We start from the raw sequence: 14,306 nt of genomic DNA on the forward strand, positions 1-14,306 counted from the left end.
ACTATTCCCAGGCCTAAAATACCACTCGTGCATACTTCGTTGGGGGCTAGGTGCTATAATACCATGAAGTGCCCTTGCCTCCTAAAAGAATGAACACAACCAGAGCTGTTCCTTAACTCATCTGCATAGGATTGGGCATTCTCAGAGCGATGGAAAACAAACATTAGCTGGCCTCGGATGTCCACTGAAACTTTTATTTCTTTAGGGTTTTATCCCAACCGGTCCTTTAAAAACCAAGTAACACAGATCTGGGGGTTAGGGCTTGGGGACTGCACCTCCCTCCTACTCAGTGTGGACAGCAGTAGGAAAGAGGGAGGGGGCAGGGGAGGGCAAAAGCCAGACAGCAGCAGCAGTAATGGGAGTGACGACGACGTCACAGAGCCAGTTCCCTCCTCTCCCAAGCCCTGGCTGGAGCCCCTGTGACTTAGGGGTGGGGGGTGGGTAGAACCCACCCCAGGCCCCCCCTCCCCTCCTCAGATAGCCTCCTTGGGGGCTCAACCCATTTCTTCCGGCAGGAGACTGAGGCACACAGAGAGGAGGAAGTGGGAGAGGAGGACACACGAGAGGCAGGGAGGTGGCACAATGAAGGCAGAGGTGAGAGGCCCCTGGACACCCCACACCCACCCCGGGGAGGGGTGAGGAAGCCACACCATGATACAGCGTTCGGGGAGATGAGGTGGGGTTTAAGGCTGTGGGGCTCTGAGGCGCGCAGGGCCGCAGGCCTCAGTCAAAGCCGTGCCAGTCGCTGTGCTCTGAGTCGTATTCTAGCTCGGCACCCACGCACTTGACCCCATCAAGCAGCATGGGTGTGCCATGGTGTCGGTCTGCAAGGCAGGTGACAAATCAGGATACCAGGCTGGTTCCCTCGCCCCACCCACTCTAGGAGACTCCCCTCCACCTTCCCTCTGGGCTCTGCTGGGATGGGGGTAGGGGGAAGGTACCCGGGAACCCCAGGCCAGAGCAAGGACCCCTCTTTCAGATGGGGAGGGCAGAAATCCCTTGCAGTCAAGCTGGCACCTCCCCCCTCTAGCCAGACCCAAAGCTCGCACGCTCACCCATGACTCGCGCTTGCACAGTCACTCGCACACAGGTGCCGGTGCCACCTTCACAGGCTAGCAGCATCTCCTCCTTGAGGACTCCCTCTTTGTGTGCCGAGTATTCACACTTGACGCTGTAACCTGCCCAGATGATCAGCATCTCTGTGGCCTCCCGCCCCTGTCCCCCAGCACTCACTGGCACCAAGACTGGCCACCTCCTCCAAAGGAGTAAGGATGGCCCAGGACTTCTCCCCCCAGGGCTGGGCACACAGGCCCTGGAAACTTCCTCCTCTTCAATGAGGTCTATGTGTTTCCAGCCTGTGGACAACCCTGTTATGGCTCCAAGGGTCAAACTCGGGCTTCCAGGAGGAGGGTCCACTGGTTCCCCAAAAGGGCAGGCAGGGAGAGGGGGTTGATAGGGAAAGGGGGATGGGCAAGCCCTTCGCAGATGGGGTGGCAAGAGGTAAAGGCCTGTGGGAGCTCACTGAATCCACTTAAGGGCAAAGTCATGAGGAGGAAATAGGGGGACATGAAACTGAAACTGGGGTGTGAGTGACTATGAAACTGACACCCTAGCCTCCAGGTGGCAGGAGAGGGCCTGAAGCTACAGGGAAGGCAGAAGCAGTCCCAACTCCAAAGCCTGTGACTGCAGGGTGCTAGGAGGTAGCTGCCCAGGGTCCCTGGGGCTCTGGCAGATTTTTCTTGAAGGGCAGACAGGAGGGAGAGCTGGAGGCCCAGAGCCAGTTGCTCATTGGCTCCACCACCTCACTGAGGGTACTATCAGGTGATACACAGGCACTGGCCAGCAGGGTGAGCCCACGGACCCCTGCCCAGGGAGCAAGGCCTGGGGCATGGGAGCTGCTGAGACGCCACACTGCAAGCTCTTAAAGAGGCGTCATGTCGCCCAACTGCTGAACTGCCCATCTACCCTAGAACAGGGGGAAGCACCCCATGCTCTCACTCTGGTTACATCCAGGCCTTGCTGGAGGAGGGTAGGCCTCCAGCACCCTGAGCAGGGCACACACCTTCTGGGATGGGCATGACGCTGAGGAGCTTGAGGTGTAGGCTAGGGACAGGTGCTTCTCGGACGTCCTTGCTCAGCCTGTGCACCGGGGGCAGAGTGAAGGTAATCTCATACCTGTGCAAGATCTTCAGGAAGCCAACCTGTAGCAAGAAGGTGGGGAGGGGGAGGCACCTAGTCACTCTCAGCCTACCCCAGGGCCCACCCAGCTCCTGCCACCTGGGATCCTGTGCACCCCTGCACCGGCTGCTATAGGAATCCCAGAGGGGGTCTAACTCCCTCCGCCACTCCAGCTTGTCCGCACGCCAAGTCCAGTGGCTCCAGGCACTTCGCCTGAGGGCCTCATCCCCTCAGCTGGTTGCTCAGCACCTGTTGTGTGGGCCCCACAGCAAACATTGGTCTACTTTATAGATAAGGAAATGGAAGCCAGGCAGTATGGCCAGGGTAAAGGTCTCCCTAGGCCTCTTGGCCACTCCTGCCACGTGTGGCACATACCAAGGCACCAGCCATTGCCCACAGGGGAAGCTAGCTCAAAGTCCCACGATGCAGGCCGTTCACCTGCCCCTGCCACTGCCAGCACCTGCCCAGAGCCAATAGGCTGGGGTCAGGGACACGGGTCCTTTAGCCACTCCTGTGGAGACAGTGGGCAGCACACACATTGCACAGGATGAAGGACGGGAAAGAATTAGAAAAACAGACACTAGACCAGCTGTGTCAGTGTAAAGCTGGCCCATGGGCACCAGCTACTGAACTCTGCTGGCACCTGAACGTGGACGCCTGCCTGCCCACTCAAATGCTCAGTGTGCCCAAAGCCCCACAAGCCATTTCTGTTGTTCATACACGGCAACCAGTGCCCCCTGGGACAGATGCCAACCTTGGATAAGTCCAGTCATGTGAAGGGCCACAAGCTGGGGTGGCAGCTGAGCAGGCAGGCTGGCCAGAGGGCAGTCCAGGAGGCACAGGGGTGCGTAATGTACCCACAACTTATGTGCACACAGACTGGCATGCTCAGTTTCAAGGGCTGCACAGCTCTGTTCCTGGGGCTTGTTAGGACTGACTGCGTGAAGCATTTGGCCTTTCGATGGGACAGGCAGACATCACGGTATGACAAAGCTTAGCCCATGTGGCTCCCGCACTTTGCAGGTGGAGGACACAGTCCTCAAGAACGATTTCTGGCTATCCTGCCAATGGTGACCCTGTGGCCCAGCCGCACCAACTGCAGAATTTTCCAGGGGAAATCTCAGAGATGTGCAAAAAACACTCCTTGCTGCCCTATTTATAACAATAAAAAATAGAAACATTCGTAACACCAGGAATAGTGAACCAGCTAAATCAATGATGATACATTTAATGGAATACCAGACAGTTGTAAAATCTTGTGGAAAATTATTTACTGACATAGGAAATGGTTCACAACACAAGCAAGCAAAACACTGCTGTGATACTAGCTTTTTGTTTTTGTAGAGCCAAAAAAGCTGAAATGACACACATCGAAAGTTAACTGTCATTGTGTCTAGATACTATGATTGTGTGTGCTTTTAAATTTCTTTATAGTTTTCTCTAGCTTCCAAATTTTCTCTAATAGACGTCAATGGATTTTGCAATGGGGAGGTGGTGGGAAAGGGAGCTATTCCCTAAAGTTTTGTTTCATTCTGTTTATTCCCTTGAGGAAGTTATCAGCTAAAGGAAAAGAGCACGGATGTTACGTTTGGGCAGAAAATGATGAATCTGGGCCCCTCCTCAGGGAGGTCTCAATGCACCAGATGCCCTCCCCTTGCCAGGACATTCCTGTTCAGCTTCAGAGCCCCGGCTTATTGCCAACCTGAAGGCCACACTCCGTTTCCCCACAATCCATCCCCTCCAGACACTTCTCCCTGCACCTTCAAGTGCATGTGGGATCTGATAGTGCCCCAGCAGTCGGGGAAGTCACACCAGAGGGTGTGTGAGGTGTGACGCTGAGAGAGGTGGACGCTCCACCCAGAAAGCATGGCGGTGCTCAGTAAACACTCATACCGCAAAGAGCCTAAATCAGCCAGAGGTCTGGCAAGAAGGGAAATAACGTCACACCTTGTTGCCAGCAAAATTCCCCTCACACCTGCGTTCTTTCATCTCATTCTTGCACTAACGCTCCGAGGTGTGAACTGCCTTCATCTCAGAGAAGAGGAAACTGAGGTGACCTGCCCAGGGTCACAGGGACAGATGAGCGGGCCTGGTCCTGAACCCAAGCCCTGCGGCACCTCGAGCCCTGATACCACCTTCCATTGCTGTCGTTGGGGTGACACTAATAAGAGTTCGGTTCCTCTTGTTCGAGTACCATGCTAAAGGTACTCATGTCACCACTGCAATCTCACCACCTCCCTCCCACTTTACAGATAGGGAAACCAAGGCCCAGGAAGGGACAAAGATGTGCCTTTGCAGCCAGCTTAGAGGAAATGGAACAGACAGGTCCAGGAAGCCAGGCAGGGCCATGGAGGATGTAGAGGGAGTAAGGCGGAAGATGGCGGGGGAGGTGTGCACGTACCTTGACCAGAAAGCTGCTGTCGCTCTCCTGGGTGACCATGACCACGGAGTCATGCAGCTTCTCATCAAAGTGTACATGGCTCTGGGAACCTTCTGGATCATGGCCTGCCGCAAAGCGGATACTCCGGACTCTGGGCTTGTTGCCTAGGAAGAGAGTGGGAGGGCTCCAGGGGCTGCCGGCTTCCTTTACCACCAGGAAACTATTCCCCCTTGTCACCCCCTGGCCGACCCCCTGTCAAGGCAACTACCCTTGACATCATCTAGCACACATTGCCTGGACTCCTTTCAGGGCTAGGCCACGTCCTACTGAACACTAGAGGTTACGAGGGTTAAAGCTGCCCACCTGCCCAGTCCTCCCACAAAATATAAGCACCCTGAGAACTGGTGTGACAGAGGGAGTCAGGGATTGGCTAGTACAATCTCTTACTTAGAGGAGATGAGGCTGATGACAGAGACCAGAAGAGTCCTCCAGACTCTTAGCCCCAGGCCTTGGGTACCCTACGCCGTGCTCTCCTTCACAGTGCCAAGCTCCCATCTCTGGAATCTTCTCTTCCAGGTCTGTCAGTGCCAAGGCCCCTCCTGATGAACCCTAACCCGAGAGGAGGTGGGCAGGGACACAAACAGCCTCTTTGGGACCTTTCTGGGGGTGGGAGAAAGCAAAGGGGGCCAAAAACCACACTGAGCCCACCTAGAAGAGGCTGCAGTTACCTCTTAACTCCATCACTGATCACCAGCAAGGAAGATGGAAGAACCCAGGGGAGCCTCTCAGACCCCTCCCAGAAACACCCTTCCCTCCTCTACTTCATGACCCCACCCCACCCCACCCCGCAAAACACACAGGGCCCTCAGCTATCCCTAGCTGTGTCTGGTTCTCCAAGGCCAGGAGGCAGGGAGTTGAGATGGACAGAGCAATTGGAGCTGGGCTGAGGGCCTGGGCTGGGGGAGACCCATCTTGCCATGAGAAGGACCTCAATCCTCTCTGGCTCACAGCCACAGACTCCCAGGAGCCCTGCCCAGAGTCATTTTGGTGGGAGGGGCTGGGTCGGACCTGGCCTGGGTTCTCGAACACTCACTGGAGGCCCGGGGAGTGGGGAGGGGCAGCCTGGCACTTCCACATTCCCCACTGAGGCCCCCAGAACTGACCCACAAATTTTACCTGGCCTCCCTTGCCTAAAACTCTCTGTGAGCCCTTCTAGACCGTGAATGAAACCAAAATTCCCTTCTGCAGCCTCCTGTGGCCCTACCTACCTCATCAGCCTCAGTGCTCACCCCCAGGTCCTAATGCCCCCCACCAGCCCCCACAGTGGAATAGCAGGGCTGAAACATAGGGACATGAGGGCACATACTTCCATAAACCAGCACACCAAGGAGCCAGCAAGCGTCCTCAGGTTCCCTGCTAGTGCTTGCATGAGCACCGGGACCCAACAAAAACACTGGTATAATTACACTGATGTAATGTAATTCTCTCTCTCTCTCTCTCTCTCACACACACACACACACACACACACACACACACACACACAGCCAATGCAGGCCCCACAAGCAACAATACCCCTCCCACCAGGGTCCCCTGGGAGACCTGTGCAAATCTGCCAAGCGAGGGAGGCACTCACCCTTGTTGGCTGCAGCCATGGATGCCCTCCCTGCCACGGAGAAAGACGCGCAGCTCCAGCCAGACACCGCCGCTCAAGCGCAGCAGCCTCCCATGCTCAGGGACGCCAGCAGGAGCCTGAAGGATGGGGAGTGGGGAGGGCAGGGGTCAGGGCCACCCATGGCCCTACGGCTGGGGGAAAGCAGAGATCTCTTTAGGGAAGACACTAAAACCCAACACCCTGCTGTTCTCAACAGCCCAAGGGGTGCCTGTATCCTCTAGCATGGGAGGGGGGGGGGCTTCTGCTCCCCCACTCCTCACATTCCCCAAGAGCCCTCACCCCTGCCTGATGCCCTACTGACCCAGAGCCCCACCAGCATGTGCTGAGCCATGGCTTCTCAGTGCCAAAGCATCGGTACGGGACTCTGGTACCCAACCCACCTGAGGCTGGCAGGAGGGACAGCCTGAAAAGGAAAAGGATACCACTGGCACTTTTTAGAGGCTAGTTCTCATGCTGGTGACCCCAAGGGCTAGACCCTCCTGTAGCCAGATGCCACATTATTCAGGTTACACACCCAGTGCAGCTGGGTCTAGGTCAGAGTCAACAAGATGCTTGAAAGAGAGCGAGAATGGGGGTGCACCTAAGATGAGTCCTTGGAGATTCCCTCCCGGTGACAGGTCAGTGCCATATGCTGAACAGATGCCCCGTGAAGGAATTGCCCCATTGCAACCCACCATTCGGCCTCTGGCCTCATTCTCTGGGCCAACCTCCTAGCTCAGCTCCCCAAGGGCAGCCTCAGGGCAGGGGCAGCGGGAGGCACCCCCAGGAAGCCTGTGTGAGCAGCCTGGCCTCTGATGGGCTGAGCTGGGACCATCTAAGCATCAAAAAGAATAATGAGGGCAACTGATGGAAACAGATGGAATACATAAAACTGGAGCATTCACAGAGATTACAAAAAAAGAAGAACGCAAAATAAACACACCCGAACCCTCATTCACTGACAGTAGCAAGGCCCTCTTTACTCGGAAAACTGGCAATAAAGAGAAATAATTCAGCCTGTCCCTCGGCCTTTCATGTAACTAAATTGTCCCGGTGGTTAAAGGAAGGCTCTTCTTTACAGAAGAATCCTCACTATTAAGTAACAAAGGAATGGCCAAATGCCAAGCAAGTGCCAAAGAGACAAAGGCTGGAGGCAGGGAGGCAGGGGATCCTTAACAAGGAGGGCAAAGGTTGGCAGAAGTAGATGCTCACAGATGCCCCAGTGCCACCTACGGATGGCTTGGGGTTCTTAAGAAGAATGCCATGAGTTTGCATGGAGGGATGTAGTGTCAGCCAGTCATACGCTGTCAAGCTCCCCTCACTCACAATGGGACAACCTGACACACAGAGGCTTCCTGATGTGAGACGTCATGAAGTCCCAGCATCACTGACAAGGGCGTCCTGCCTGAAATGTCTAACCTAGATCTAAAGAAGCCCCGAGCTCTAACTTCTTGCTTATTGAAAATGCAGAGGTTAGTGCACACATTAGATAACTCCATGAAAAAGCAAAGAAGCAAACCCAGAAGTCAGAATATTCTACAAGACAACTGATGAGTCATTTTGGTTTTTTTCCCCCCAAAGTGCAAGAAAAATAAAGGAGAGGAGCACCTGGGTGGCTCAGTCATTTGAGTGTCCGACTCTTTATTTCAGCTCAGGTCATGATCTCACGGTTCATGAGTTCAAGCCCCAAATGGGGCTCTGCACTGACATGATTAACTCTCCCCCCCTCTCTCTGCCCCTCCCTGGTGCTTGCGCGTGCACTCTCTCTCGCTCTCAAAATAAATAAACTAAAAAAAAAAAAAAGAGGGGCACCTGAGTGGCTCAGCCGGTTAAGCACCCGACTTCGGTTGAGGTCATGGTCTCGCGGTTTGTGAGTTTGAGCCCCACATAGGGCTCTGTGCTGACAGCTCAGAGCCTGGAGCCTGCTTTGGATTCTGTGTCTCCCTCTCTCCCTGCCCCTCCCTCCCCAACTCAGGCTCTGTCTCTGTCTCTGTCTCTCAAAAATAAACATAAAAAAATAAATAAATAAATAAAAAAGAATAAAAAAGAAAAATATAGGAGGGGCAGCTGTTCTAAATAGGGGATGGGCAAACTATAGCCTGAGGCTGCTGCCTGTTTTTTGTGAAGTTTTATTTGAATACAACTGTACGCCTTTGTTTACATGTTGTCCAAAACTGCTTCTGCACTAAAGCAAAACTACTTTGAGTAGTTGCAACAGAGACCACATGGCCTGCAAAGTCTAAAATATTTACTATCTGGCCCTTTACAGAAAAAGTTTGCCAACTGCTGTTCTAAATTAACACACAAAGAGACCAAGAAGGATACTCTATGGGACAAGTGACCTGGATTTTTCCACCACATCAGCTGCAAGAAGAAAAATAAATGGGGTAGGGGGTTCTAACTACCTATAAAGAAAGGACATTTGGGGGATAACTAGAAAATGTGAATGGGGCTAGATCTGAGGTGGCATTAAGAAATATTAGCTGATCTTGTTGAGATAATGGACTTGTGTCATGTAGAGATGTATGTCCTTATTTTTCACAGATACACACTGAAGTATTTAGAGATGAGCAACCCATGAATGACCTTGGCTAATCCGGGGAATGAAGAGAAACCACAGGGTGGCCTCCTAGTTGGGGGCTGGGCTTGCAGAGGACATGACCTTGAGGTCCCTTAGGTACCAAGCTGCCCCGGTAGCAGGCCTCAACTCCTTTCCCACTTCCCAGTGCAAGAGAAGCCCACCCAGCCCCGAGGGCCTCATGAGCATCGTATACAGCTCAGGTACCAGCCTCCCACAGATGTGAGGCAGCCTACAGAGGTACAGCGAAGGGCAAGGCTTGGGTCCCAAGGTCCCAGGCCCTTCCCAGGCCCTCCCCCGGCCCCTACCTCAGCTAGCTCCCAGGCCCAGGGAACAGGGAAGGGAAGTATGCCCCCACTTATCTCTGGCCAGTGCCACTCTGGGGTCAGTCCCAGAAAGGCAGCCCCTTAGCCCTGGAATGCTCAACTCATCCCCAGAGAGCCTGGTCCTTAAAGAGAGGCCTGCCCCCCAACCCACCTACTCCAGCCATCTGCTGAAGCTGTAGACTCAGAACTATGTAAAAAATGTGAAAAATGACCAAGCACAAAGGTACCAGGCCCGCTTCCTACCTTCTGCAGAGGCTGCTCCAGCCACACCTCTGCAGCCACAGGCGAACAACAACTCAATGCCCGCAAGGTCCCCCCCATCTCCCAAGACCCTTCCTGCAGGCCCGGGTGAAACTCTTAACCAGTGGCTGGTGAGGAAAGGCTCCTGGAGACTCCTTCCACAAACAGTCTGACCCACTACATGCAGGGCCCCCTCCCTGTCTTTCCCAATAACCCACTGCTATGGCCTGTCTGCCTCCATCCAGGCCCTCCCTCCTGCCTGGAACAATCCCCTGCCCCCATCCAAACCTTAGCCTCGGTCTCAGCCTCAGAGGACTTTTTTAGGGTAGCCCAATCCTCATTTTATGTTCATCATTTTATGTTCCCCACCTTACCAGGGCAAGGACTGTGTTTTTGCCAAACTCTTTGTCCCCAGTACCCAGCCCAGCACCTGGCAGGGAGCAGCTGTGTCCAGTTTATATTCGTTAAATGAATGAATGACCAAACTAAGGGGAACCCAAGCATGGGCCTTGGCTGGACCCTCTTGGTAGATGTGACATGTCAAGGCCAGTGACTCTAAACCGGAAGCTCTCAGAAAGAGGAACTCACCCTGCTCTCTTAGCCAACCCTTGCCCCAGAGGGCACTCCCCTCCCCCCATCTCACGGAGTGTGGCCTCCCACTGGGCATTATTCTAGCCTTGCCACAATCAGTTGCTCCCCTTGAGATGGAATGCCCTCTGCACTGCCCAGAGCTCAGTACAGAGCAGGCATTCAAGCATGCCTGTAGCGCTTGGGCAGTGAGAACACAGAGATGGAAGGCAAGTGACTTAAGGGGCCAGAGGAGGCTAGAAAAAGCAAGCCTCCTTTCTCAGCAGAGAGCCCTGTCAGTCTCTGTCCCGTGGGAGCCAGACTCTCATCCAAACACAATTCCACAGCAGAAGCAGGAGGAGAAGGTATCTAGCTTCCCCCTGCTGCAGCTGTGTCCACAGGAACTGCTAGGCCCCCTCGTAACCCCAGGCCTCTTCCCGTGCTAGCCAAGCCCTGAGTGTGGCCCAAGCTGCACAGCCCCACAGAGACAATGGGGACGTGATCAGGAGCATGGGCTCCAGGGCCCAGCAGTGCTGGTTCACATTCAGGCAGCATGGGAAGTTACTTTCAGTCTCTATGCCTCAGTTTTCTCATCTGTAACACAGGAATAAGCAGTGATCTCTTCCTCTGAGAGTTTGGTGCAGCTGGTACTTGAGCCTCTTGACAGAGCTGCCCATTCCACTCGCATCTTTGCAAAAGCAAATCCCAAAGGCCCGGTTTCTAAAGCAACAGCAATTTCAGGGTAGCAGTGGTAGAGAGGCTCTTGACACTAATCCTGGAATGGCCCTCAGGGTGGGCCCCAGGGACTTCAGCCTTCTCAGAAAACAGCTCAAGGGGTGAGGGGCCTCCCCTCCTTCCCTTCTCCTGCCTCTCTCCTCCCCCATTCCCAAGCCAGCCAGGTCCCCAGTGATTGCCAGAGAGCAGACTTGCAGACTGCTGCCCCCTTCAACCAGAGGAAGATGTGAAGAATGTATATTCTGAGAAATGTCCCAACCCCAACAACAAAAACAAGACCCCCTCCCCAGATCAGATAAACTGTCAACAGGTCACCGGTGGTGATACCATGGACAGTCACAGGATGGGGAGGGATGGAAAGCTGGAACAAGGGCCTTACAGGTCTTGTCTGGTTCTTAGTTACTCTCAGGGAAACTGGAGGAACAGTCTCTTTGGGAGACAGAGAGCTGAGGTCCCTCTCAGCTTTAAAGAGAAAGGCTGCTTCAAGGTTACCTTATCTAGGGCAGGGCTCAGCCAGGCCCGGTGGAACCTCTGGCATGAGAAGGTCCAGGGACACGGCAAGTGAGCAAACAGAAGGACAAATGGACAATTACCCAGAAACCCGGAGTTCTCAGCCCCCTAGGCTCCTGTCCCACAGGGTGCTAGCTGTTACTCCAGGCTGTCCCAAGATAGGGCCCAAGGCTCCAGACTGAAAAGAGCACCAAGACAGTACCCATGGCAAATTGGAGCTCCAGAACATGCCATCCTTGCCCTCCATCCCACAGCTGCACCCCTGACACCACTTCTCGGCCTCAGAAGCAGCCCTCAGATCCCAGGCATCACAGGGCAAGCCCCAGCTAGTCCTCCGCTTTGCGGCTGGGGGCACGGCCCCAAACTCTTGGGGTCTCTTTCTCATTCATTCCTCCATCCCCACCCTCAACCTGTGCAAGGACTTTCTGAGCCAGGAACTCCACGACGTTCTACCTCCCCGCCTCCCCCACTCCCACCCCACCCTAGCCCACAGCTAAACCCTGGCTTAAGGACGCAGTCCAGCAGGAGCACTGTCCAGCCTCTCATTAAAGCTCAAACTTGTAAACAGAGTGCCCATTGAGAGGACATTGACCTGCTGATTCCAGAACCTGACATAGGACTGGGCACATAGTGAGGGAATTGCATGCCTACAACAAAGCCTGGAAAGGCAAGGCTGGGTGCCAGGTTTGGTGGTAGCAGTTTTACATCAACCCAGTCTGGATGTGACTCCATTTCCTCTCTCTCCACAAGGCAAAAGTGCAGGGTTAAATATAGTGTCTCTCTCTCACAAGCAGGGGTGAAGTGGGGAAGAGACCCCTACCATCCCACACACTTGTGTCTCCCCAAACTCGTCCCCCATGCTCCAGCTAGAGGGTTCTTAGACCCCTCTAAACTCCAGATTGCCTGCCCCACCGAGGCCTTGCCCTGAGCCTGTCACCTGAAGACCCCAAGAAGTAGAGGCCAGGCCTGGTCCAGGGAGCGACACTTGCCCCTGACCTTCTTTAGCTCCCAGGGGAGAGAAATGCCCTACTCCCACTTCCCAATACCAAGATTCAAGAAAAAAGGCAACCTAAAGATTCTCTTCTCAGTCCAGCAGAGCTCCTGGTCCAGAACTTAAATAAAACCGCTCCTGCTGTGATGATAGGAAGGATATGGCCAAGCCCCCAAAGGCATCAGGGGCCCGGGTATAACACCCTGTATCCTCTCAGGGCCTCCATCCCCGTGGGTGTGGCGCCCCATCACCGCCCCTTTCTCATCTTCTGGGGGAAGAGATGCAGTTAGACGTCCCCCCTCCATCACACCCCTCGCAGGCTTCTAGGTGGCAGCTCTGTCCCTCATAGATAATCCTCTGCCCTCCCCACCCTCACCTCTGCTGACGCAGGAGTCTCAGGAGTCCGCACTGCCCGACATCACCGCCCTCCTCCCTGAAGATGTCGAGAACAAGAGGTTCAGAGGCTACTGGTCCAAGGTCACACAGCGAGGCAGTGACAATAGCGGGGGAGGGATACGTGTGTGCTGACGGTGCTGACCCCATTACGCCCCCACCCTCGCTGTGTCACACGTGCCCCCGACAACGCGCCGCGGAAAACATCCCGTCTCCACCACCTAACGGCCACCCGCGGCCTCCGGACTGACATTTCCCTAGCTCAGATGCCAGAGAGCACCCCGGTGCGGACCGACAGCGGAACCGTCGCCCCAGTCCGGTGGGGTCCTAGTCACCAACTGCCTAGGACGGCGCTCTGCCGGGAGGAGATCTCGCCGAGTGGGGCGGAACTGGGAGGTGGCAGGAGGAGGAGCATTCTCACCGTGCAGGGCGCACCCCGGGGCCAGTCGGGCACGGTCGACCGCGGTGGCGGCGGTGGCGGTCGCGGCGGCAGCGGGGTCTCAACGCCGGGCACGAGGAGGGAACCCCGCGCCGCCGCCGCCGCCCGCTTCACCGGCACGCCCCCGCCTCCGCCCATTGGCCGACCGAGGGGGTGGGGCGAGGACTCTTCCGACCAATAAGAGGGCGCCAGAGAACCGCCAACGGGCGTTGCGCCACTGCATCACGTGCAGGGGGCCCTCTGCTGCGCCAGGCGAGCCTACACCGAGTTCTCGCGATGAAAGGATCCAGGCAGCCAGAAGTGGCTAGGGGCCAGCATAGGGCGGAAAGGGGAGAGGGAAGGAGGAGCGTCTCGAATAGGCCCCGCCCGCGTCCCAACTTCAGCGGTGGAGTTTGCACGACCCGCCTGGGCCCCAACTCGAAAGGGGGCTTTCCTGGGCTCTGTCCCCTCGAGCAGCCATAAGGCAGGACTCAGAGATCGGTGGGGCGCCTGTAGGTCTCTTTTCTCCCTAGGCTTACAAGCCCGCATCGGCAATCGATATGGGCATAGCTAGGTCGTCCGGTTCAGGAGCTGAGAAACCTCCATCCTTCCCACTTTGCGACCTCGGGGTTTCAGCCTCTTCCTCTTCCACCCTATCCCTCCGCCTCAGAGGAAGCGCTCTCGCGCAGACTCGAAAGGCGTCCTGGGAGCCGGGCCGGCCCGATTAAGCATCAGAACAAAGAAGGCACGCGGGATGGGCCCCGGGGGACCGCAGCCTCTGCTCCTGGTCTCCATGGAGGCGGTCGCCATGGCAGCGGGATGCGCGTAGCTCAGCGTCTCGGGGTGGGATGTGAGCACCTGCACGGAGACTGGGAACGAGAGGCGTGGCCCTAGGGTCTTTAGGAATTCCAGTAGCTGCTCCGCGGGTGGTCCTGGAACAACAGTCCTCCTCCCACATTTCGCTGGCCTTGACAGGGTCCCTAAAGTGCCTGCGGGGAGCCTTCCAGAGCCCGAGGTTCTCTCCTTCCAATGTAACTAGGGGGAGAGATGGTATGGCACGGCTTAGGGTCGGCTTCCTTTTAGAGGGACCTGGGTCGCTGCCTTTGGGGACCCGTCAAGGTTCCTGCCTTCCGATGGATACCCGTGACTCCTAGCCTATCCCATGGCCTCTGGCCTCCACACTGTTGGCAAATTAATCTTACTGAGCTATTGTTTCCATCGCATCTTCCCCTCCTCCAAAACCTCCGTGTTCTGGGACTGTCTCAAGCAGAATTTCACAAACTTTTTAGAAGCATTTTGGGTGATTCGTGCACACTCTGGCGTTTGAGATACTGCCCTC

At 55.5% G+C, this 14,306-nt stretch overlaps 1 protein-coding gene across 3 annotated transcripts; it reads right to left on the reverse strand.

The window, feature by feature from the left end:
- Window positions 1–173: 173 nt before the first annotated feature.
- Window positions 174–13,109, reverse strand: ADISSP (adipose secreted signaling protein). 3 transcript variants are annotated; one of them, XM_047852674.1, is made up of 7 exons: window positions 12,971–13,076; window positions 12,533–12,589; window positions 6,192–6,307; window positions 4,580–4,722; window positions 2,063–2,201; window positions 1,056–1,178; window positions 174–824 (listed from the first exon to the last, which is right to left on the reverse strand). In XM_047852674.1, exons 3-7 carry the CDS (start codon window positions 6,208–6,210, stop codon window positions 724–726), a joined length of 525 nt encoding a protein of 174 aa, XP_047708630.1. In that variant the 5' UTR covers window positions 6,211–6,307; window positions 12,533–12,589; window positions 12,971–13,076; the 3' UTR covers window positions 174–723. The 3 variants fall into 3 exon arrangements, with proteins under 3 accessions (XP_047708630.1, XP_047708628.1, XP_047708629.1); XM_047852672.1 differs by lacking the exon at window positions 12,533–12,589 and having other exon boundaries at window positions 12,971–13,109; XM_047852673.1 differs by lacking the exon at window positions 12,533–12,589 and having other exon boundaries at window positions 6,192–6,361; window positions 12,971–13,091.
- Between the last annotated feature and the right edge of the window lie 1,197 nt (window positions 13,110–14,306).

The sequence above is a fragment of the Prionailurus viverrinus genome, chromosome A3 (assembly GCF_022837055.1).
Source record: "Prionailurus viverrinus isolate Anna chromosome A3, UM_Priviv_1.0, whole genome shotgun sequence".
In the NCBI taxonomy this organism is placed as follows: domain Eukaryota; kingdom Metazoa; phylum Chordata; class Mammalia; order Carnivora; family Felidae; genus Prionailurus; species Prionailurus viverrinus.

Coding starts and splice junctions, on each gene's coding strand:
- ADISSP (XM_047852672.1), bottom strand. Junction 1,179..2,062: donor CGTCATGCCCATCCCAGAAG/GTGTGTGCCCTG, acceptor TCATCTGGGCAG/GTTACAGCGTCAAGTGTGAA. Junction 825..1,055: donor TGTGCAAGCGCGAGTCATGG/GTGAGCGTGCGA, acceptor CCTGCCTTGCAG/ACCGACACCATGGCACACCC.